This window comes from Loxodonta africana, chromosome 14, assembly GCF_030014295.1.
Source record: "Loxodonta africana isolate mLoxAfr1 chromosome 14, mLoxAfr1.hap2, whole genome shotgun sequence".
Lineage (NCBI taxonomy): Eukaryota > Metazoa > Chordata > Mammalia > Proboscidea > Elephantidae > Loxodonta > Loxodonta africana.
In genome coordinates this window covers 25790810-25816426 of record NC_087355.1, presented here as the reverse complement: position 1 = coordinate 25816426, position 25617 = coordinate 25790810, and the positions used below count along the sequence as shown (strand labels likewise).

At 38.8% G+C, this 25617-nt stretch overlaps 1 protein-coding gene across 1 annotated transcript in view; it reads right to left on the bottom strand.

Moving 5' to 3' along the window:
* The window catches only part of CRISPLD1 (cysteine rich secretory protein LCCL domain containing 1), a 54619-nt gene extending 31579 nt beyond the window's left edge, over positions 1–23040 (bottom strand). The window contains exons 1-2 of the mRNA XM_003408354.4: positions 22644–23040; positions 21296–21615 (exon numbers count right to left, since the gene is read on the bottom strand). Coding sequence (XP_003408402.1) covers positions 21296–21553 — 258 coding nt within the window. The 5' untranslated portion in view covers positions 21554–21615; positions 22644–23040. The remainder of the gene's footprint in view (positions 1–21295; positions 21616–22643) is intronic.
* Between the last annotated feature and the right edge of the window lie 2577 nt (positions 23041–25617).

The window sequence follows — 25617 nt, the reverse complement described above, 5'->3', positions numbered from 1 at the left end:
GATGGTTATTCAGAACACAGTGTTGCTTAGTTCTTGTTTTCTCTCTTCTTACTTCTTTGCAGAGTCAACATCTTAGCCAGGGTTCTCACCATCTCTATCTCTCACCTAGATTTTTGCACTAGTCTCCTAATTAATCTCCTTGGCTTCATCTCTAGTCCCTCCAATCTACCTCAGACGTATTTAGAGTAATCACAAATAAGCTTCAGTGATTCATTTGCATAAACAAGTCCAGTGGTTGCCCTTGTACATAGAATAAAGTCCAACCTTCTCAGCACTCCCACTCCCTGTTTTAGAGGGGGTTGTTTCCTCTTCTTAAAACATACTTCTCCCAATTATTTGTCAGAAAGACCCTGCTCTTTCTTCACAATCCAGCTTATACTTTCTCTGCAATGCCTTTTCAGTTCTCTTTGTTGTTCTTGTTAGTAAGCTACTCCCTCCCTGAGACTCTTAATGCCTTTTTATACTCCTTTGTATAGTACCTATTGCACTGCATTGTATCTGTATATATGCCCACCTCTTCATGAGTCTATGAGTTGCTAGGGGCAGTTATTTAACTCAGGCTGGTATCTTCACCTTATTTTTCTCTGCCTGACATTATGGATAAGGTGATTAATAAATGTTTATTGAATATACAAATAATTAAATGAATCTGATTCCTTCAAAATCCTATATGCTTTTGTTTTTCCAAGAAACTTATAATTGTATTGTAGAGCTAATACATAGACACGCGGAAAGATAACCATAATTCATGGAAGACTACAGTAAGTACTATGTTTGTGTACACAAAGAGTCGCAATGGGAATTCAGAGAAAAAAGAAGAGTCCCTGTTCAAGAAGGCTTGATGGAGAAAACGGAATTTCTTCAAGCCCGTTTGTTAGGATTTTGATAGAAAACTTGAAAATTAGAAAATACATGAAATAAAATAAAATGCTCCAACATTGAGATATAATTACAGTTGCCTTTAGATATTGTCTGTGAACATATTTCGTGGCATATATTTGGGAGAAAGCTTTTCATCTCAAGAACATAGGTTTTTTTTTTTTTTAAAGAATTTTCTACTTTGCTTTACCTTTATTACATATAGAAAAACAAGTAAGACAAAATACATTTTCAGTTAAATAATGTCATACAATATAGAAAGTATTGCCTGTTGTCAAATCTGCTATCAGGATATATTTTTAACTTTTCTTCCCCCAATACAGCTATTAAAAACTTTTTTCCAAAGACATTAATGATTTACTGTATGAGTCAAACATTTTTAAAAACCGCTGCTACTTTCATTGTACTTGGACATTTTCTTTATTATAAATTGTGTTTTCTTACATGCCTAGAAGAAACAAAGACTATGTTTGAAAATCCAGTTTCCTTCTAGATCTACAAAACTTTTGCAGTGGAGGTCTAAACATCTTTTGTTTTTGTGCTGTATGACTTCTTATCTGAATTTTCAAAAAACATTCAGGCCAGAGACATGATAAATTTTTCAATGTGTCGTAGTTCCAAAGGTCTGTTGAAAGACCTGAGTATTCTGTAGCACACTCAATGTGCTGTGCCACTGGATGTGACTTCCTTGGTTGCGTCTTTTTCTTTTTTTTAACCCTTTTTTTAAAATAGTGCTTTAAGTGAATTTACAAATCAAGTCAGTCTCTCATACAAAAATTTATATACGCCTTGCTATTTACTCCTAGTTACTCACCCCCTAATGAGACAGCATGCTCCTCCTCTCCACCCTGTATTCTCCATGTCCATTCAACCAGCTCCTGTCCCCCTCTGCTTTCTCATCTCACCTCCAGGCAGGAGCTGCCCACATGGTTTCATACGTCTATTTGAGCCAAGAAGTTCATTCCTCACCAGTATTATTTCCTGTCTTATAGTCCAGTCCAATCCCTGTCTGAAGAGTTGGCTTCAGAAATGGTTCAAGTCTTGGGCTAACAGAAGGTCTGGGGACCATGACCTCCAGGGTCCTTCTAGCCTCAGTCAGACCATTAAGTCTGGTCTTTTTACAAGAATTTGAGGCTGCATCCCACTGTTCTGCTCCTTCAGGGATTCTCTGTTGTGTTCCCTGTCAGGGCAGTCATGAGTTGTAGCCGGGCACCATCTAGTTCTTCTAGTCTCAGGCTGATATAGTCTCTGATTTACGTGGCCTTTTCTATCTCTTGGGCTCACAGTCGCTATGAGTCGGGATCGACTCAATGGCACTGGGTTTTCATTTTCCTTTGCTCCAAGTGGTTTGAGAACAATTGATGCATCTTAGATGGCCGATTGTTAGTGTTTAAGACCCTAGACACCACTCACCCAAGTGGGATGCAGAATGTTTTAATATATTTTGTTATGCCAATTGACCTGGATGTGCCCTGAAACCATGGTCCCCAAACCCCTGCCCTGCTACTCTGTACTCTGGCCTTTGAAGCGTTCAGTTGTATTCAGAAAACTTTTTTGCTTTTGGTTTAGCCCAGTTGTGCTGACCTCTCCTGTATTGCATGTTGACTTTCCCTTCACCTAAAATAGTTCTTGTCTATTACCTAATTAGTGAATATCCCTCTCCCTCCCTCTCTCCCCACCCTCATAACCATCAAAGAATATTTTCTTCTTGGTTTAAACTATTTCTTGCATTCTTATAATAGTGGTCTCATACAATATTTGTTCTTTTGCAACTGACTAATTTCACTCAGCATAATGCCTTCCAGGTTCCTCCATGTTATAAGCTGTTGCACGGATTCATCATTGTTCTTTATCATTGCGTAGTATTCCATTGTATGAATATAATAATTTATTGATCCATTCATCTGATGACGGGCACCTTGGTTGCTTCCATCTTTTTGCTATTGTAAACAGTGCTGCAATGAACATAGGTGTGCGTATATCTGTTTGTGTGAAGGCTCTTATTTCTCTAGGATATATTCCAAAGAGTGAGACTATTGGATCATATGGTAGTTCTAGCTTTTTATGGAAGCACCGAATTGATTTCCAACGTGGTTGCACCATCTATATGCATTTTATATACAAAATTCAATGAGTGTGACTGACACCTTTAAAATAATTTACTTTAACTATTTTATAAAGAAATAGTTAAAATTATAAAATGAATACTGAAATTATTTTGCATGTCCTGAGTTTAATGTTCAAGTTGTCACTGATTCAAAATAGGGACAGTAGTATGTATGGCGGTAAAACAGAAAGGCAGAGAGAAGTGGGTTTAAATCTTGTCACTATCACTTACTAACTAGGACTCTGGGCATCTTAAGAGGATAGGCAAATAGCCCTGGGAATGGAACACAAGGACACAACCTCAGGTAATAGTAACAGGTTAAAGAGCAAACTTAAATAGAAGTTGGTGGATAAATGAATGTAGATGGTAAGAGAAAGAAAAAGCGAAGCCTGATAAGGTTACCCAATTGGAGGAAAGGAAGTACAGAAAGTGAAACAGATTTTTGTAATGGAAGTAGAACTCTGTGTTAAGTATTTACATGCATATATCAGATGTGATATGTGTGGTATCTGTGATATATGCAGTATACATGCCAAATAGAGAGCAGAAATAAATGACTGGAGTTCTGGAGGAAAAAAATGTTGTCTGAAGATATATATTTTGAAGTTGAGTTGAATTTCTTAGGAAGGTCATATAGAATGAGAGGAAGAATGAAAAGAAAATTCTGGGGTCTGCAAAACTGAATGGAAGAAAAATAAGCATTGCAAAGGTTAAAGGAAAAACTGAAGAGGATTTAATTATAGGAGTACAAGAGATTTCAGGAGTAGAGAGTGGGAAACAAGGTCAAACGCTACAAAGTGAAGAGCGATAAGGTTTGCTCAGTACGAATTCATGATTAAGAGCAGTTTCAGATAAGTGACAGGTAGAGAAATCAGAGCACAGAGGGTGAATAAGTGAATGGAAAGGGAAAATGGAGGAAACAAGTGTGGGTTACTCTGTTGATAGCTTAAAGAGGAAGAAGACAATCAGGGTAGAAGCTAAAAATAGGATGTCAGAGTCCAGGGAGAATATATTTGATTTGTAAAGGATGAAAGAAACCTGATCATGACTATAAGCTGTAAGGAAAAGACACTGAAGAGGAAGAGGTAAAAAAAATAGAAGGTGTGGTGAGGTGGAGTGAGGAAAGTATCATTATTCATTCATATAATTTTTCATAAATGAAAATTCCTCCCCATTTGATGACATATTTGAAATACATAAAAGCATGTCTTTAAAGACACAAAGTAAAATTTATACAAAATTTGAATTTATAAATTTATGCAATTTATAAAATTAGAACGAGTATATTCTTATTCCAGTGTGTCTTTAAGCTTCCTTAACTAGCAAAAAAGAACACACAAAAAGTATATTAACAAGCAACTTCAAAAAATACTAAGAGCAGCAAAATTAGTTGATTTTCATAAAAGGTTTCCTTTTATTTTGAATTAATGTCAAATATTCAAGATGACCAGTTTTATGATATAAAACCAAAACAAGAATACCATAACCCCTCAAAAAACCCACTGAAAGGTTGGAGGTTTGAACCCACCAGCCGCTCCGTGGGAGAAAGATGTGGCAGTCTGCTTCTGCCACATCTTTCTCCCACGGAGCGGCTGATGGGTTCAAACCGCCAACCTTTCAGTTAGCAGCTGAGGCTTAATCACTGCGCCACACCAGGGCTCATGATACAGACACAAAAAATGGGCATTCTAATGTGTGGTAAGCAGTTTATTTGCCAAGTATGGGTATATTATTACTTAACGTCATCATCCGGTTTGACCTAATTTATCATCACATTTTTTTGTTATGCTTAACAATAAACAAAGGTATAATTATAATTCAAATCGCTTGTCACATTATTTACCCAAACAAACTAGGTAAGAAACAAGGAATCTGGTTGAAGTCTAAGAAAATGGGCAAGACACTGATTTCCTTTTGTAACCAAAAAGTTGGAGAGACAATCGGTCATGGCTCAAAAGCAAGCAGTTTCCAGGTAGTGATCCCTGGAAAGCAGATTGCCTTAAGAGACAAATTTCTGTCTCCAATCCTGGAAATTAGGTTCTTGCATAATGCCTTAGTCATAGGCACAGCAAAATTATGCTTATCCAGAGATTTCTAATCTAGCAACCTCATATTCAAAGAACTGCCAAGAATCAGAAGAAAAGCATAAACAGTTCCCAGAGAGCTAAGACAAAACAAAACCAAACCAAAAGCCACCTTGAAAGCCACTGCAATGATTTTAAAACACTCCTCCTACAAAAAAAAAAAAAAAAAGATGGAGTCAAATTCCCTCCTGTCCCTTTCAAGATGAGCTGGGTTAGTGACTCACTTTGAATAAACATGGCATTATGAGACCTTTGAGGCTAGGTTAGGATAGGGGGTGCAGCTTCTATCTGCTTCTTTCTCCTTAAAGATACAGATCTTGACTGACTAGAGCCAACAAGTTAGGAATCTGGCTACCCTCTGGAGGGAGCTGGCAAGACAAAGTGGAGAGACCACCCAGAAGCACAGCCACTAGACGCTCCAGCTGTTGAGTCTTCCCAGCCCAGGCAGGAGATATGTGAGTTGGGAGAACCACCCAACTGAGCCCACAGAAAATCAAAACCAAACCAGTTCCAACTCAGGGTGATCCCATGTGCGTCAGAGTAGAACTGTGCTCCACAGAGTTTTCACGGCTGTGACCTTTCAGAAGCAGATAGCTGGGCCTTTCTTCTGAGGTGCCTCAGGGTGGATTCCAACCACCAACCTTTCTGTTAATAGCCCAGTGCATACCCACGTATGCCACGTAAGGACTCTAAGTCTTTAGAAGAGTCCTTAAAGTCCTCATTCAAGGTCAATTCACCCTTGTGGTTGGTTTTTCCTGTAAACTTAAGATGGATCCTTTTTAGAGAGATATACAACCAGTTTTAAACTTATAAATAATTTATACTTCAAAAGTTTGTTTATATATCTGCTGTTTAGAAATTGGAACGAAATCTAAATCATTCGAAGGCTTGGGCTGTTTTCTTATTTGTAAAATATGTCAGCTGAAACAGGAGATCACTAGATTCCTTTCAGCACAAAAATTCAATTACTGAGTATGTACTATAGATCAGTTCTATTATTTTTTTTTTTAATCTATCAAGTAGGAAAAAAATCATAGTGAATGAAATATAACACCGTTAAAATAGGGACATGCATTATTTGAATGTAAGAACTGATGTAGAAGAGCAGGCAACTAAAATTTAAGTCTTTAATAATGGTCAATAAATATTAATTAATGACAATTCCAAAAGTATTTAAAAAATCTGATCAAGTAGACGTTTTTGGATCAAGTTCGATAATACTAATCAAGAGTTGTTGAAAAAAAAAACTACTGAAAATATTAGCTCTCCTGGAATAAATATTATCAGAACACGATAACAGCATGGCATATATATTTTTATGCTACAACATAATATTTCAGGTTTTAAGACCAACAATCATTCATACCCAACCCATTTAAATGCAGGTTAGTTTCTACACATTTTTATTTAAGTTCAAGCTTGTAAATTAAGTCAAGATGTCCTAAGGGACTTTTTTTTTTCTTCTGAACTATTCACCCAGGACTAATTTAAAGCCCAACCACACTTAAAATTACCATTTCTTTATAAAATGGGTACTTGAGGTATAGAAAAATGACAACTCTATTTTCCAACTACATCTCTCTGTTATTCCTTCACAGAGCACAGTAACGTGTTCCATGAAGGTTAATGACTAAAAGAAACATTTAGAATGCTACTGACATTCTTTGACACCAGTAATATTTTTAAGCTAGTTAAACGTGAAGGTATTATCATTTCATGTGTATGTATGTCTGTGTATGAGAAATTTTGAATCTTGCAAAGGTTTTTCTAAATTGTACCCAAAATACACAGTGAATTTACTAACAAAATATTCTACCTGTAGAAATTGGATACTGTGTCACTATCTAGAGATGTACAGAAAATTCCACTGACCACTGTATCTTGTAAGGTATGAATGAGCATATATAATTCATATTCCTACCAGAATACCTGCTATCCTGTTCTGGTAACAGTCAATGACAGCCGGAAATCACACAAGAATGTAGTTTTTAAGAGTTAATACTGCCAGAATACCAGTAAGATGTTATCACTGTACAGTAGGCAAAACCAGTCAGTCATCAGTGACATAACTTTTCATTCTCTTTAATACTGAGAATAGTTTCCTCTCTTAAAAAGGATTATTTTCAAACATGACTTCTTGACTTCTTGGCCACAGTAAATGCATAGCCCTATCCAAATTTACATATTTGAAGAGTAATGTCTTAGAAATTATTTATTCTTTTTAAGTTCAAATTATCTTTGCATTACATTACACAAGAATTGAAGACTGATGTTAGTCAGTCATCAAGCATTTGTTTGAAGATGAGCTTTTTCTTATTTTTGAGGCTTCAAGAATGTTAGCAAAAAACTAAAGGGGAAGGTAGACTATTTTTCAAAGAAGAATGAAACATTAATTTCACATAGACTATCTAATGGTAAAGAACATCTTCATTATTCAGCATTGTTTGAAATCATGTTAAAGTAAATAGAGTCAAGGTTTATGAGAGTATCTCTTTGATCCAAAGTTGTGTAAATAGGCTCTTCACCCATAAATTATCACAAAGACAGGTGGGAAGGTGAGGACGGGCGTAGGTGTGGAGCTTGATGGGCATCCATTTATCAACTAAGTTACTGGTAACCTTATTAGAGAAGGGATCACGATAATAAATCTACCAAACAGGACTGTCCCAGATGACAGACACTTAAGTTGTTAAGCAGTTTATTTTATAGAGCCCTTCCGATTCACTAATGAAGAAAATAAATAAATGAGTAAATACAGAAATTTAATAGAAAATTGGCTGTCATGGTCTGACATTTCCACACGCCACAGAAATATTCGGCTGAGTGAAAACATTCCTATCATTTCCTAATTGGTAAATACCATTCCAGGCAGGGAGAAATAGGATTGCAAGATTTTCTACTGGTCTAGAAACCCCACCTAAGTGGATGAAGCTACAAGAGTCCTTTTCAGAGCCATTCTGAGAAAGGAAAGTACTTAAATAGTTAAGGTAAACGCATTTTGAGAAAAGGAAAAAAAAAAAAAAAGGAACATAGAATAGCTGTTATAAGTAATTATCTAAAAAGTTCTAAATATAGTATATAAATAATTTATTATAATCTTTTTGCAAAATTGATGTGTTTCCAAGATAAATGCAGAAAATAATTTTTTTTGACTATTTTACTGTTTGGTAGCTGAATTAAATCATTATAATTGGTTAAACATCTATAACTTGTAATTAAATATTGACTTTTAAAACAGTCCCTGACTTCTGTCAAAGCAGTAATATAATGAAATTATGACGATGCTGAAAAGGCAGTTATGCTGGCAGCCCAGATGTAGGCTAGAAGCTCTGCTCCTACCTTTCCACCATTGAGAATTACAAATAACATAGTGAAGTTATTTTTAAAAACTGTCTAAACATTTGCAATACGTTTTGAAAAATGAATTTCACAAACATCGTTCTCTTGAGACATATACATGTACATACCTAACTTGGAATGGTGTCAGAAGTAAGGACAGCACTTTAGTTTTCAATAGGAAGCCTGGTGGCGTAGTGGGTAAGTGTTACAGCTGCTAACCAAAAGGTCAGCAGTTCGAATCTACCAGGTGCTCCTTGGAAACTCTATGGGGGCAGTTCTACTCTGTCCTATAGGATCACTATGAGTCAGAATCGACTTGAGGGCAGTGGGTGGTGGTTTTAGTTTTTGATGGTGTTAAAAATATACCTCCGTTACTGGTATGTCTTCTGTACATATGCAAGCTAGATCAGTGAGAAATTTTCCTCATTACCTTATATAGACTGAGATAAAAGTAATCTTGCACTTGTTCAAATTACTGAAATTATAGGTAATGATAATACATGATACATGCTGGAAGAGTTTTCTTCCCTATTTAAATTTGTGGGTTTTCATTTTATCTCTTTGATTACATCAAGTTAGGTTTCTGTTTCCTTATATGTTACATTAGGGGTCTGGAACAGGTCTCTGCAATTTCTTTTAAAACTCTATACTTTTGTACTTACAGGCTCTTAGAGAATACCCTGTATCGCTTACAGCACTCCTAAGAACTCAAGAAATGTAAAATATTTCTGGTGACAATTAAGGGCATTTCTTAACAAAGAAGCAAAAGCTTTTTTATTATTTACAAGCTCTCATAACCAAGTTGTTTTCAGATCTAATTCTCAGTCTAGCATAGCTCAATGGTTCCTGAGCCATCTCTAAGCATGTCTCTGCACTAAGAAAGTTTTAATATTGTCCAAAACAGAGATATTCAACTGAGGACCTTCAGTAAAATTACTCCATTAATTGATTAAAGCAATAAGATATTCTCAGTAAACAGCTAAAACAAGCCTCTCTTCAGCTTAGTCCTGAAAACAATATGGTAAAATACTTTAATAAGTCATAGATTTCTACATGTAATTTTTCTGCACAGCTAAAGGAACACCAAGATTTTTCAGCCAACTCATGAATGCGGAAATTGTTGATGAGAATCAAAATCATACAGAGCACCTCATTCTCCAGACCACCTTTAAAAGTTAATTCTTGCTGCTCCACTACTTGTGGAGAAACTGGTTCGTAAATTTATTCATCTTGGGTCATAACGAAAGCCCTCCCAAATCACTGTTGTTTCCCTTTTTAAGTCAAGAACTGTGTTTCAGATGAAACAAATTACCAATGTGATCCTTTCTATAGCAATAACTTGACTTCCAAGATACCCTAATAGTCTTTATGTAACAGAAGTAACACATTTGAGAGTTCACAAGCCTCCAGAAACAAATTCCAAACTTAATGCCTCATTAAAGCCGTCTTAAAATCTTAAAGCCATCTTCTCTTCTCCCTGTTGGCAGTATTATCAATGTTACAATAAACGAATAGACATCAATGCAATAAATGAGTCAATAAATCCATGCTGAAAGAGCACAGGCTATAAAAAGCACTATGGAAAACAACTACACGGCCGTCCTTACAGTTAGGATATTACTTCAGGTGCTTAACTCCGGAGCTTCACCTATTTTTGCAAAGACTTTGTAGTTATAGGGAAAATGCACACAGCTCAGATTTCAAAGGAAACCGTAGTGTTGCTGGGCACAGAGGAATTGCCAGGTTGAGAATGTTAACAGTACCTCAAGGCAACGTGCATATCAGGGTCTCCACGAAGTTACAGGGATGCGGTGCCTATGCGGCAATGGTTTACTTAAAGCAATTTTAAAACAGCCTTAAAAACTTAAAACAGTAGCAACCAAATAATTCAGGGAACTGCCTCTTCATTGTATTAAAATTAAAATAATAATTTTTGAAAGGAAAATTTAACATGTGGATAAACTCATAGATGACTTTAATTAAACCGGCTGTTTCAATACTATACAAATATATAGAAAGCATGATAGCAGGTACACTGTCTTAATGGGCAGCAGAGTCACTAACCCAGCAGGATTCTTATATGTCTATAGTATTCCTACTGATTTATATCATCTCATCTCACTGCCAAGGCCCTCTCCAGTCTGGCCATCCATAACTTATCAACCTCACTTATTTCCTACCCATCCCCAACACCAGGAGCCCTGGTGGTACAGTGGTTAAGCACTTAACTTCACTGCTAACCCAAAGGTTGGCAGTTAGACCCCACCAGCTGCTCTGCGGGAGAAAGATGTGGCAATCTCTTCCATAAAGATGAGAGCCTTGGAAACCCTATGGGACAATTCTAATCTGTCCTGTAGGGTCCCTCTGAGTCAAAATCTACTTGATGGTACACAACACAACAATCCCAACACTGGCCCTCTACAGCTGACTCTCTAACTTCAAAGTGCTTATGAATCACTTAGGGATTCTGATATGGTAACTCTGGGGAGAAATCCAAGATACTACATCCTAACACCTGGTGCCAGGACCATACATTTTTTGTGAAACCACACTCTGAGTGGCCTGTTCATTTATACAACCCGGCCATTGGATAAGAGATCTTCCCCAACAGAACTGTTGTATCTCTGCAGTTACTTAAACTTTATCCTTTCACCAAAGTCCAGCTCACATTCTCTCTCCAACTAGCATAAACTGAGTTTAGAGCATCTGTCCACCACTCGGCTGGGGAATGCAAAGACTACTAAAACACAGCCACTGCCCACCAAGGAATTTAAGGCTGGAGAGAGAGAACCGGAGAAAGAGGAGAGAGAGAGAGGAGGATGTAAATTAACAGAGGGACTATGGAAACCAGGGAAAGGGCTGGGGGTGGGGGATGGTTTGAATGCCTAACACTGTATCTCTGTATGGAAGGGTTTAGACAAAATGAGGTTACCATTCAGCTGAGTTTTGAAGGAAGAGGATAAATTGATTAGGAGGAAAGAGGGCATTCCAGCATCTGCAAAGGAGAATATGATTGACAAAATTTGTTCAATGTCAAAAAACCCAAGGCATATGGAATAATGGCATAGATGTTCGTGTATCACAGAGCTGCATTTCAGGTTGTACTCATGTTACTCCTACCTTCCTTTGATTTAACAGACCTCTCGGCCTTTACTTTCCAGACAGGAGTTCCTAATTTCTTATTCCATTTTCATTGGTGAGCCACCCCTCCTCCAACATTTGGCTTTCTTTCTCTGGACAATACCTGATTTTATTCCAGTTTCGTTGAGTGTATCCAGTCATTCATTATTTCAGGAATAGTTTTGCCATATCTTAGGCAAGTATAAGATACAGTTTTATATTTTACTCCCAGCACCTTCATGAAGTTGTCCAGTGTTCTGATGGTTACTTTGTATTGTTGGAGTTACAATGACAATATATGGGAAAGGTCTATAAATAATAACTCCCAAATTCATTTCCAGGTCTTATCTAATAGTTCATCAGCCTATTATTTAGTTGCTCCCCAACTCAAGCTTCCCCACTTTTAAATTTTACTTCCTCCTTTCTCACTCATGTGGCCTTTAAAATGTATCCTGTCGCTGGCTGCACTTCGCTTTTTACTACCCAGCAGGATTGTCATCAGCTAATTTTGTCATTCCATTTTCCACTCTTCCTCCACCAAGTTAGAATGATTTAAACATTAGTCCCTATGGAATCTTAATGTTCAAACTTTCACATCGTCTTTAGTTTATAAGCACTTCTTAAAAGTAGTGAAAAGGAGGCTGTCGCCCTATATTAATGGTGACAGTCGCTACCCTACAAAGAGGGAATAGGTGAATGCGATAGTTAAGAAGGAGAAAAGGAAAGAATCTGAATTATAGGGTCAATTTTTCATGTCTCAGTTTAAGCTTTACCTCCTCTTTTCACATGAAATCTATCAGCAAGATCAGTCAGTAATGCCATCAAAACACACTTGAGACTACCTACACTTCTCTCTGTCTCCACCTTCATCACCCTGGTTCAACTCACTACCATCTCTCACCAAGAATATAGTAATGGCTTCCTAACATGTCTATGCTTTCAGCCTTAACCCTCCTCCTGATCATTCTCCACAAAGAAGTTAGACTAACTTTATCAAACTGTAAATGAGACTGTATCAATCACTTGAGAAAAATCTTCCAATGGCTTTCCAACACACCCACAACAAAATCCAAATTTCTCCTCACCTATAAAAGGATCTAGCCCATGCTTATGTGTCTACCTCACTTTCTAACACCTTCCTGATTAGTGAATAACTGAAGCCACTGACCTTCTTTTTGACCTTGAAAACTCCAGCCTCATTCCTCAGAACCTCAGCCTAGAATGACAGGTCTACTATATCTCTATTAGCTCTTTCTTGTAATTCAGTTCTCAGCTCAAAAGCCATAGTTGAAAACTTCTGGTTACAGGGTTAAGATTGTGGGTACCACCTGGCCCACAGTAGATGCGACGCAATTGATGCATAAGAGAAATAGTAAACATGCTACTTTCTCCCAACCCGTTCTCTCGAGACCTTTCGATAGCGTTTCACCACCATGACTCCACCCAAACTGTCTTATTTGTTTATTTAGCCTCCATGTTGCTAAGTTCCATGGACCCTTCTAAGTCCTCATTTTACTTGCCTTTAGGAGCAGCATTTGACAGAGCTGATCATCCTTTCTGCCTTCAAAAAAGCTCTTCACTTGGCTTCCAGGGCATCATGATTCCCTGGTTTTCCTCCTAATCCCAAATTTCCTTCCTCATCTTCCCCACTCCTACACTTCATAAAGTTCTTCAAGGGCTTACTTCTCTTTATCTATACTCATTTCCTTAAGTGATCTCATCTGTACTCGTGGCTTTATAGACCATCTAAATGCTGATAAATCCTAACTTTATCTTCCACACGGAACCCCATATATCTAACTGCCATACACCTCATTGCATATTTGACAAATTCACTTGACTATCTAAGCTATATTTCAAATTCAGTGTGTCCGAAATTAAATCCGGCTTTTCCTACCACAACCTGGTCACATTCTTCTCATCTTAAGAAATGACAATCCAATACTTCTAGTTCCTTAGATAAAAACTTTAGAGTCAAGCGTCACACGCAAAATCTATCTGCGTTACCTCCAAAATAAAATAAAATTCACATGATAGTGCAGTTGGTGATTACTGGACAGGAACTGGACCATGGTCCTGTTCCACTTCTCATGTTAAAGTTCTTATCTTCTGTTGTATATGGCAGGAGTGAGGGAGTGGAATGGGTTTGGGGAGGAGAGAGTGGACCAGGTAGAAAAACAGCAGAGATATCTATATCCTGGGAAATGAGGAGGCAAAGTCTGGTTCCCCACCTCCTCTAATCTCTTGGGATTGGGTTAGCAAAATGGATGCCAAGCAACCAGATGATTTCTGGAATCGGCAACCATTTTGGAAGTCCCCGCAAGTTAAGGGATCCAGAAGCTTCCCCACTGATATTTAAATTAAAATGGACAACTGCCACCAGTTATCCACGAAACTGCAGCCAAGACGTGATTGGATTTCAATTTTACAGCAGATGTAGGAACTCTCAGTTTAATGGATGCCTGGCTGAGCAAATCAATTGTAACAAAGTTTCCTTGAATTTTTCAAGACTTATGTAACGGTTCAACTGATCTGACTCATTGCCATCAAGGTGATTCCGACTCAGCAACCCTATAAGACAGAGTAGAACTGCCCCACAGTTTCCTAGCTATAGTCTTTAGGGAAGCAGATTGTCGCATCTTTCTCCTACAGAGTGGCTGGTGGATTCGAACCACAAAGCTTTTGGTTAGCAGCCAAGCACCTAACCTCTACGTCACCAGGGCTCCCACCACGTGACGGTTACAAAGGGGTTTCAGTGGATGCACGTGCCACCTCTTACCACTTTTCACTGCATCCCACCCGCACTCTCCCCTCCAGCTGCCCTCAGCTCTTGGATGTATTAACGCAATAGCCTTGTCTCCCTGTGTACACCCCTGCTCCTCCTCCCACCACCTAGAGTCTATTCTCAACAAAACAAGAACAATCCGGATTAAATGTAAGTAAGATCATGATACTCCTCTGTTCAAATGCCTCAAATGGCTTCTCATCGCTCAGACTAAAAGTGAGTCTGTGTCTGTCCTGCCAGTGGAACCTCCGACCTCATTTCATACACTTCCCCACACTCACTCTGTGCCAGCCACCTGGGCCCCTTACTGAGCCTGGAGGTTTAGGGCCTTCACATTTATTCCTGGCGTATGATAAAAAAACCCAATATCTGTTAAATAAGCAAGTGGATAAAAATAACAATTTCAAAATGTTACAGCATTTTTCTGGTTCTGGGAGTTCCATTCTACTACTGAAATGACTTCTCTTGCCTTTCCAAGACTCTAAATATGTTCTTTACATTTATGAAAATCAAAAAAACCCACTGCCATTGAGTCAATTCCGACTCTACAGAGCGACGCTACAGGACAAAGCAGAACTGCCCCAATAGGGTTCCCAAGGAGCAGCTGGTGGATTCGAACTGTCAACTTTTGGTTAGTAGCTTTGGTTCTTAACCACTGTGCCACCAGGGCTCCTACACTTAAAAAAAAAAAAAAATTTTTTTTTTTTTTTTTACACTTAAGGAGTCTTTAATTTCCCAGAGCTCCAGAGTAATCACCAAGTTCAACAAAGCTGGATTGCAATGTCACATTTTTTTCTAAAGGGACTGACAACTATTGCATAATTTCCCAAACGAAGAATATATTAATTTTCTAGTATCAATTTCTAAAAATAAAACTAGTATCTATCCAAATTTAGATAAACTTAAAAATTCTGTAGTCTAAGATACTTAAGACAAAATATATTTTATTGTTTCTAAGCAATATTACTAATAAAATGAAAACACTTTAGAAAAATTAAAATTTGAAATTCAGAATGAAGAAATATTAGTAACTTTAAGTAATAACATTCTTTGAACCAAGAGATTTCATATACTTTTAAGTGCATGTAGATTATTTTGTAAATAAATAAAAGACACAAATATTTATGAGAAAATTACAAAGCAAACACGAGTACACAGCAAGAAAACTATTGTTCTATAACCAAGAGTTGCAATAAAATCTCATTTGCAAAGGGATTTATGACACTTTTATCAAGATTAAGAAATGTGTAAACACTGAACTTTGGGTAAAGGAGTTATGAGGTCATCATTTCTTTATCTGCAATTATTCTGGAAAAGATGGTCACAGACGGCAAATGCCAGAAAATATGGACTTATGAGGGTTAACAGGGCAACTCACAAGCCAAAGGTCATGTCTGCAGGCTTGGCCCAGGTTACTCAGAAGTAGAGTATATTCCAGAGGCGCATCCCCCTGTTTAACTAACTAGGTTGTCCATGTCCAGTTTCTGGAACTATCTGCTGGACTTAAGCATAGAAGAGAAAAAAAATTTTCCAATTTTAAGCATGGCCTTAGAAAAAATGAAAGTGACCAACTGGAATTAAGCCATCATTTCCGTCGACATGCAGCACGGACTGGAAGTACCACTGGTTATTTGGCTGATAGCCAAGAAAAGAAGAGGTCTTCAGATGTATTTTGTTTTACATTTGGAACAGTGCTATGCCAAGGGCTCTGCCCATTCTCTCACCCATATGTGAGATGAGAATAAGCAGGCACAGCCATCAACGTGTCTGTCAACAGTTCTCTAAAAGACACGGGAACAGTTATAATAGTGGAAAACGGTTTACATAATTGGCTCATGTGTCCTTTTTAGGTCAAGTGCTCTGATTTCTAACGCACATTCTAGACTTAGGTACAGTTTGTATTACAGTAAACTATGATGAAATTTAGTAGCTCTATAATTTTTTTAGAGGTTCTGTGTTAAAAATTTGCAGCAAGGCATATTCATTTCATTATTTAAACTGCAGAACATTTGAATGTCTTTACCCTTAGATCAGTAGATTTATACTAAAGGGCAACTTCTAGCACCCCATAAATATTTTTTAAATTTTTTTTCATTACTTGAAGCATTTATGCCTTCCTCTTTAGTGTTTCCAATTTCTCACGTCAATATCTCTTGTACTGGTGATATCTTACCTTCTATGACCCTATTATTTTGTTTCCTCTGCCTTACCTGTTTTGCATATTTATTTCAATCTTACCTCTTCCACCTATCCCTGCATTCAACACATACCTACTGAGCAGTCAACAGACCTCAAACAATCAATATGTATTGAGCACCTCTAAAGATAAATAAGGTATAACCTTGACCCTTCTAAAAAAAAGATTCATAAAATCTTGGAAAGGAAAACAGACCTGTTAAGTTACTGACTTGCAACAAAGCTTTAATTTCATAAATCAACTTGAATAAAATGCTTCAGGAACGCAGGAGGAGAGAGGAAGGGGGATGGATGTACCGGAGAACGCTTTACAGTGAAAACAACATTTGAGTTTCTTCTTGAGGGATGAGTATGAATTTGTTAGGAGGAGACAAGAAGCACCGACATTCCTGGCACAGGGGCATGAGGAAGCACGATGATCTTTAAGTGGTTCGGTATGAACGCACTGAAATATGCCCAAGGATATTAAGGGAAACAAGGCAGGCGGAAATGCCTCAGCGTATAAGCTAATCAAGGTGGGCTTTAACTTGTTGCTAGAGCCAATGAAAGTTTCGTGCAGCACAGTGACCATTGAAGATTTGTTTGGGGGAAGGAAGACAGCTTTGGTAACAGTGAGGAAGGTAGAAGAAGGCAGAAAAAACTAGTCTCCTGGGTGAGAAAATGCTGTACCCGCCTTGGCGTGAAATAACTAACCCCAATGTGGGCAGGAAAAGTAAGGATGAGATAGAAAAGATGGATTCAAGACATTTCTGAGACAGAATTGACAGAATTTGTCAAGTAGCTGTATATATATATATATATATATATTTTTTTTTTTTTATTTATGTTCCATGGGTATGGAGAGAAGAGAGTAAGGGAGTAGTTGAAAACCAGTTGCCATTGAGTTGACTCCGACTCATGGTGACCCCATGTATTTTAGAGTAGAACTGTGCTCCATAAGGTTTTCAAAGCTGTGACCTTTTTGGAAATAGCCAGGTCTTTCTTCTAAGGTGCCTCTCGGTAGATTCACATCACCAACCTTTCAGTTAGTAGCTGAGTGCTTAATCTGTCTGGCAACGAGGGTCCTTTCAAGGGAGTATTTAAAGAGTGTGCAATTTTTTTTTTTTTTTTTTTTTTAGCTTACAGAAGATTGATCAGATGCTAATGACATTAACTGAAAAAGAGAACCCAGAAAGGGAAGTAGGTTTGCAGGGGAGGGTGGAGGAAATGGGTAAGACAGTTTTCTTTCCAGAAAAGAAAGCTTGAATTGACTGTGGAGTATATTACATGCAGATGGCCAGCAGGAAATATGCAAATGAAGCTCCAGAGAGAGGGTTCTTGGATAAAGACACAGACTAAGGATTCATCAAAATATGAATAGTATTTAAAGTCAAAGGAGTAAATAAGGTCTTATTGGAAGGGAGAAGACCACAGGAACAACCTGGGAAACAAACTTTTAAGAGACAGCAGAAAACAAGGACAAGTTTATGAAACAACTAGAAAAACAAAAGGGCTGAGTGATGGAGTTTTAAAATCCATGGAAAGAAAGGCTTGAAGAAAGAGAATATGTTTAGCAATATCAACTGTCTGATCTCATTAAAACTGCATGGTTTAAATTATTACACCTATTCTTACAAATGAGAAAATCAATGCCCAGAATGCTTGCTGTCAGACAGCACACACCGATAAGCGGCAGAGACAAAATGTGCGCCTGCTGCTATCTAGGTCCACAGCCAATATTCCCTCAAATCGATTGCTTCCTCTGCAACAGCTTTATTGGATGACCTAAAAGCTCTAGTTTCTTGATTTACCCTAAACTAAAATTCAGATAATCTCCCTTTTTTAGGATTACTGGTTTCATGTAACCAATCACTCATTTCCCCCGTTCCTGACTCTGCCATAGGTTCTGTGCTCCCATCAACCTAATCTGCTTCCAGTTCCCAACAACCAGCTTGCCAATTTCCGCCACCATGTTTTTATCTATTCCACTCCCTTCTAATTGCAATGTGCCTTCCACTCTTCCTCATAATCCACAGTCCTAACAGCCTTCCAGGAGCAACTCATAGCTCATCTTCCCCGAGAACTTCCAGCAATTAGCTCTCACAACGAGGAGTGCTCCATCATTCTGTGCTCCCTTGGCATTACTTACAGGCGAGAACAAACAATTATATGTCCTTGCTTACCTGAAAATTTCAAAGGTATCTATTCTTTCTTCTCTATCAGCCTACAAGCTCTTCAAGGAAAGCGGTGGCTTTCCAGAGGCTGTTTTTAGCCTTATTAATTAAATAAAAGTGGGGGGAGAGATGTGATGTTAATACATGTGGATGCGGCTTGGCTGCCAGATATGCAAGAACAAAGAGCAGACTAAAACAAGCACCAAATGTCAGAGAAAGTAACCAGCTATTCGAACTTTTAATGCGTTATGACATACAGCGTCTCAGGGGCCCGAAGTAGCAGCACTTATCACAGGGCACTGCAGATTTTAGAGGAACAAGCTCTTTGGCCAGATTTAAATGGTGTTTTCTCAGAATAAACGCACTTTAAATATCTGAATAAATTGTGTTTTTCAAGGTTGAGCAACATCTGTACTTACACTGTTAGATGTCACATAAATCAACAGTATTTCCAATAAAATAGAACTACTAGGTTCTTTGAGACTTTTCCTTAAATGTGTATTCTACAAAAAAATGTGCTTGAATATTAGAGTTGGGCACTGAGCTCCTCTGCACTGCAGTTAATGGCCCAGACACAGTTCCAGTACTAACAGTATCTAAGGGCAACACACTATAAACCCTGGCTTGTTTCTGAATCTACATTTCAAGGATAGAATGAAACCAGTGAAACCAAAAAGAAACTCATATAAACACCCCAGGCCAGACATCATACAATAGGCAGCTATTTTTTTTGGAAGTCAGAGATGAAAACGAATCCCAGAACTGTTCTTTCATTATTTCCATATTACTTATAACATACACAAATATTCTCAGGTTTCTTTTTTGTGGATTTGAACTCCCAAGTTCTTCCTTATTTTAAGTAAAAAGCAACTGAATACCTCTATGCATAGAATAGGCACACAGTACAACTACAAAGGCTCCATAATTGCTATTTCTGTTTGAAGGCTCACAGATGAAGGTCAGAGAGGTCTCTGCACTTTAGGCAACCACTTTAAACTACACAAAAAAAGCAAAAATGGAAGACATGACAGATGCCATATACTGCACAGATTTTTGAAAAGAGCTATCAATTTCCTTATCCTATTGTCTGAGGAGACATAAAATTAGTTACATGTCTTAGTAACATTTACTGAGGCCTTATACATCATGCCTGATAATGAGCTAAAACTTTGCACACATAATTGTATTTCATCTTCACAACTCCTTGAGGTAAGGGCAGATGTTACACACGAGAAAACCGAAGTAGAGAAAAATTAATTGCCCAAAGTCACATAGCTAGTACATGTCAGTGGTAGAATTTAAACCCAAGCGCCAACTCTTAACGTCTGATGGGTTCTCTTGATTATTTCCTACTTTTATTTCAAGTATTTTTCCAGCAAAAGTTAAAAAAATATAATGCTATATTTTATAATGAACTTTAGAACTTCCAAGTTTCATGAAAGTCACCCAAGGGGAGACTAATGTAAACACACAACTAATAGGACTAATGCAATGTCACAGCTAATGTGAACACAGAAAAAAGAAAAATGAGAATGTATTAAAATTAACTGCACCCTGCAATGTATCCAAAGAGGAAATATCATTCCCAATGTTCATGAAACAAGCTTTGCTATCACCAGCAATTATTTATTATCAGTGTTTGCTTGTGCATTCTCAATTCATGCAACTAAAATAATGAGTTGTTGAAAATGTTCTAAGGATTTAGGGTACTAAGTAGTACATTAGGGAATTATGCCAATGGTCTTAAAGATGTAATTGTGGTTCTAAACTTGCTAATTTACACTAAGACCGAACATAAAGTTATTAAGAAGGAGCATTTGCCCAGGCTTATTTTCGTATTTCAAAGCTCACAAATAATAAATTCAGAAAAAAAGCTACCACCAAAGAATTCTTTAAAACAACCACAGAAAGGTACTCTACAATGTATGGGAGAACGTAGATATCAGCAACCCAGAAAGCATCTTCAAATTATTAGTCCCTGAATTTTTCACACCTGCCGTTCGAATGAAGTTTCCATCAGTTAAAAATTCAAAAACGGTTGTTCTACTAAATCACTTAAAAGCGAATAACACATCAGCAGCTCAGCGTTTCCAATACAGCAGCCTTCCAGGTAAGAGTAGAATTTCGAGCCCTTAGTGAGAATGCCAAGGGGCCCTGGTGGCAGCGCAGTGAGAATGCACTCGGCTGTAACTGAAAGGTCAGCAGTTTGAGTCCACCAGCTGTTCTGCAGGAGAAAGATGTGGCAGTCTGCTTCCATAAAGATAGATCTACAGCCTTGGAAACCCTGTGGAACAGTTCTGCCCTGTCCTACAGGGTTGCCATGAGCAGGAATCGACTCCAGGGCACTGGGTTTGGTTTCTAGTAGGAATGCTGTGCATCTAAATGTAATGAATTTTACTCAAAAATTCAAGGAGCTCCTAGAAATGAGAAAACCCACTGCCGTCGAGTTGATTCCGACTCATAGAAAATATGCAGAAGAAGATCCCTTCCCCCAAAGAAAAAAAAATTATTATTTTTTAAAATTTTATACAAGATAAACAGTTAAAAATAAAGACTAACAGGAGAGCATTTAACTGTGGTGACTGAAAGCATCCATAAACATTTCTTTGTACATACCACTTGACTTCCTTACCATGTACTCCATATTAGAAGCTGTTGGATACACCTGACTTCGTAATTTATTATGAAGGTCCAAGATACTCTGCATATCGTCGTCTGTGATGGCCCTTTTCCCTCTTTGCTTGGCCATCCACCACTCGCCATCCTCATCCATGTACTTTTCCAAAAGTTTCTCCAATAAAGTGGCATTAGGAACCACCATGGCTGGAATTGCTCTGGCCATGAATAGCACTGTGGTTACTCTGAGCCACTCCTGGGCGGTACACTTCATAATGAATGACCTCAGGATTTCCCCGGGATAATCTCCAAGACACGCTCTTCCACTCCTTTTGGCTATAACAACATGTAATGTGATTAAGATGAAAATACCAGCAGACGTTAATTTTCTAATAACAAAAGTAAAACAATAGTGAGAATGGGAGTGTTCCAGTTTGATTTGTCTCTAAAATACCAGAAAATGGACACCCACTTTGTAAAATTAACTTCTCTCCATCCCTATTGTTTCTTCCAGGTGCCTTTTCACAAAGGCATTGTTTCTATAAAACAATTATATTTTGCAAGCTGATACACATGAGGCTAAAAATAAAAGACAGAAATAATCCAAAAGAATCAAAGCTTGAAAATGATTTTTGAATGATAAGGCTTTAAATGGCTATACCTAGAATGCTTTATACCAATTTAGGGGTCCATGTTTCTAAGGTATCATTTCATTCCAGTATCCCATCTCTGGTTGGCAGGAACCACAACATTTTGAAAGCAAGGGTGATTTATTCTTCTTATTATTATTGTAAAAATATATAAAACACAACATTTTCCAATTCAACGTTTTTCAGGTATACAATTTTGGAACATCAATTAATCATATTGTGCAACCATCGAGGGCGAATGCTTAAAAGTATAAAATGCTATTTACACAGGTATCCACAAATACAGATAGAGGGCCCAGTGAATCATTGCGAATGAATGGCTGAACCACAGGGGAAGTCTCCTCTTGCCCAAGCGCAGCTCAGGAGAGCACTCATTTCCTGGAAAGTTTGTGCCTCGCCTGTGGTCCGACCCCGAGAGAGCCAGCCATCTACCAGCAAACTGCTCTTCCTCCTATACATCACGGGCACTTTATGTATTAACCGAAAAGGAAAGAGCGCGACAGGAGGGAAAAGGTGAAACTCACAGTCACTCGCAAGAGCCCAAGCTCTGGCAAATCCCCATCGCCGCTGCTTTCCAAGCAGCCCATCCACCGTCCATGCCTGATGATTCTCTACGAATTGGCTTTTTCAAAAGTAAGGATTAAAAAGGAGAAAGTGGACAGGATAGGGTGGGAGCTTTCAGTATTCAGCAATGCGTTTTAGAAACTCCCTTACCTCTCCAGTGTGAAGTTCGCTAGGAGCGCTGGGCCGAACGAGACGCCGGCCTGTGGTAGCCGCCCCCCAGCCGCCACACACGACTGAAAACAGAGGAGCCCCTTTCGGAAAGGACCCGGGCACCGCACGGTGCGTCCTGGGGCGACCAGGGCGCTGACTGCAGAGGGATCCGAGCCTCTGACTCCGCGCCTCCTTGCAGACCTGGAAGAAGCGGCTGCAAAGCGCTCCAAAGTTAGAACCTGAAGTTGGAGAGGAAAAGAACTGCCTATTAGCGTGCCAGAGCGGGCGCCCGGCCGTCTCTGAGCATTTTCTGCAGGAGCAAGGGGCGGGGAGACAGGCAGGTCTCCGAGGCGCAGACTGGCGGCGACCTCGCGCTCCTGCTCGGTGCAGCGGCGGCGCGCAGAGCTAGGAGCTGAGCGCTTCCGCGGCTCCCTAGCGCTCCGGGCATTTATCAAGGCCTGCGCACGTCACGTGCGCGCCCCTCCTCGCCCACCCCCACCTCCGCCCGCCCTGGCAGGGTGCCCGCCGGAGGAGCAAGGAGCAGGCGGGCCTACCTTCCCCGGGCCCAACTAGGCCCGGACGCTGGGCCATTGTGGGCGTGTTTTGAGCTTCACAGACTGGGGCGTGGAAGGTCTGGACCCTGGGGGATGTGTATGCAAGGAGGGCCCTTAACTCCTCCGCCTGCCAGACCTCCTCTGCTTCTAAAGATCCTCTTCCCCACTCCTTCCTGATAAGATGCTAAAATAGCTGGCAACCTTTCCTGAAAAGGAGTTGTCCCAGAGAGCATGGGGTGGGAATGCGGATGGGGTTAACATCTTCACTCTTGGAGACCCAGAAGAGGAACTGGAGCGGAAATGGGAAAGACTTCTTTGATTTTCGCTAGGAGATCGCTCTGCTGTCCGGATCTAATATCTAGAATTGTTGACTCATTAAACCTTGATGATGGCCAAATGAGAAAGGAGACATCAGAGAATGACTGACAGGGTGGTCTGAGAAGCCTTTTCTCTTTGACTCAGGATTATCTGAAGATGGAGAGCCTCACTTCACTCATCAAATGTTCGGTATTCGCTCGGGTCGCTCAATTTATCTGCGCTAGGTTGACACCAACTCAAACCTGAGCCCTAGGGTAGATGGTGAAATGTGAGAGGCGGTTTACCTGCTGTTCATGTTGCAATCTGGAGTGGAAAAATTACTAAACTAATTTTAAATTCACAAAAGCTCCCCCTAGTAAGTGAGTTGCTCCTTCCACAGATCCATTCCTATTGAGAAGAACGTGTTTACTCATAAAGCTTTACTTCCCTTCTGTAATGAGCCATAATTTCAATTTTCTTTATTTGTAAATGCTAGACTATTTGGCACATGATCAAATAAAGTAAAACCTTCCAGTGGTCACTCCCAAATCATTCCAAGCTGCTACCTGTCTCTTTCCACCATCCAACTACACTTTGTTTACCAAACCTGAAAACTCAGGTCTAAGCCTCTGTTGAAAGTGAGGGTTTGCTTCCTCTCACAGTGAAGAAAAGGGAAGCTTCATCCATCAGAGGGTTGCAGAAGATGAAAGGGTTTGGTGCACATGCCACTGTCATAAAAGGTGTACTTTTGCAATTTTAGGGCAGCTTACACAGAAAAAGTCTGTTCTGTTTATACTTTTGGAATCATCATTTATAATTCTTACAGAGCTCGGCTACCTTTCCCTCCTACAAACTGATAGAAGACTCCAAAGTTCATAATAAAAGACCTATCATTTGTCGCAGCAGATGTAGAATATATTTCTATACTGCAGTTTAAATGCGGCATAGAAAACAATGCTGAGTATTGAATTTAAAAAAATCAAACGTAGTAACACTACTTGAAGTATTTTCAAAGAAAATTTAATTAGGAAAAAGGGAATTAAGTTAATAAGTAAATGAGGTTAAATGCATTGGTAGCTCTTGAATGTTTCAGCTATAAACCTTTCCACAGGATGTACGAATCAGACTAAAGGCTTACATTAAAGAAAATAAGACTTAATCTTAAGGTCTTAGTCCCAAGCCTTTCTCCAGGTAAGGAAAAAAAAAAGTACGTCCCTCGAGGTTGTGTTTCTATTGGCTTCCAATTTGGTTGCTGAGGCTCAATTTCATAAATATCTAGCCATGGTGGCACAGTGGTTGAGAATTATGACTGCTAACCAAATGGTCGGCAGTTCAAATTCACCAACCACTCCTTGGAAACCCTAGGAGGCAGTTCTACTCAGTTCTACAGGATTGCTATGAGTTGGAATTGACTCGATGGCAACAAGTTTAGTTTTTTAGTTATATATGTATATGGATGATTTAAACATTAACCACGTTAAACATTAACATTTCAATAAAACATTCTTGTAATAAATGATTCAGTGTATATGCTGGAAATGATATTTAGAAGAATAAAATCAAACCAGACACAATATCCTTGAAAATCCAAAGATGCTACTGTTCTACTGTTCACGTTTTTATTTGTTGTTTAAGCAATAAGTATGTAGACAGAGAAAATGTCTTCTCCACAGAATTTATGTGAAAGTGGCACTTTGGTCTGTGGCTAAGGCTGTTATTTGTAAAGCCTCGGTTGTTTTTAGCGTTACTACTTTCTTGTGGCGGACACTGCTGGCTGTCTAATCAACAACCGACCTTCCAACCGTTTCTTCCAAACCCTTAACCTCCAATTTACTGGGGGTGTTCGCCCTCTCACATGCCATCAAACTGGCCCTACCCCGATAAATATTCATTAGTTGAAGCCAATCATCACAATGCTTTCCTGCTGCCATCGATTGATTTTGCATGGATAGGTTATGCGACTCTGGCTACTGAGAGGAAGGAAGAAGTTAGCTTGCAGATGAGACTGTGGGGAAAGGGTTGGAAAAGGTTTTCCTTTGTGATAAAAAAGAGATGCAAAAGGAGAAAATGTCCTTTTAGAGGCTGATGTGTAAACTTGTGAAATTTAAATGTAGTGATTATCA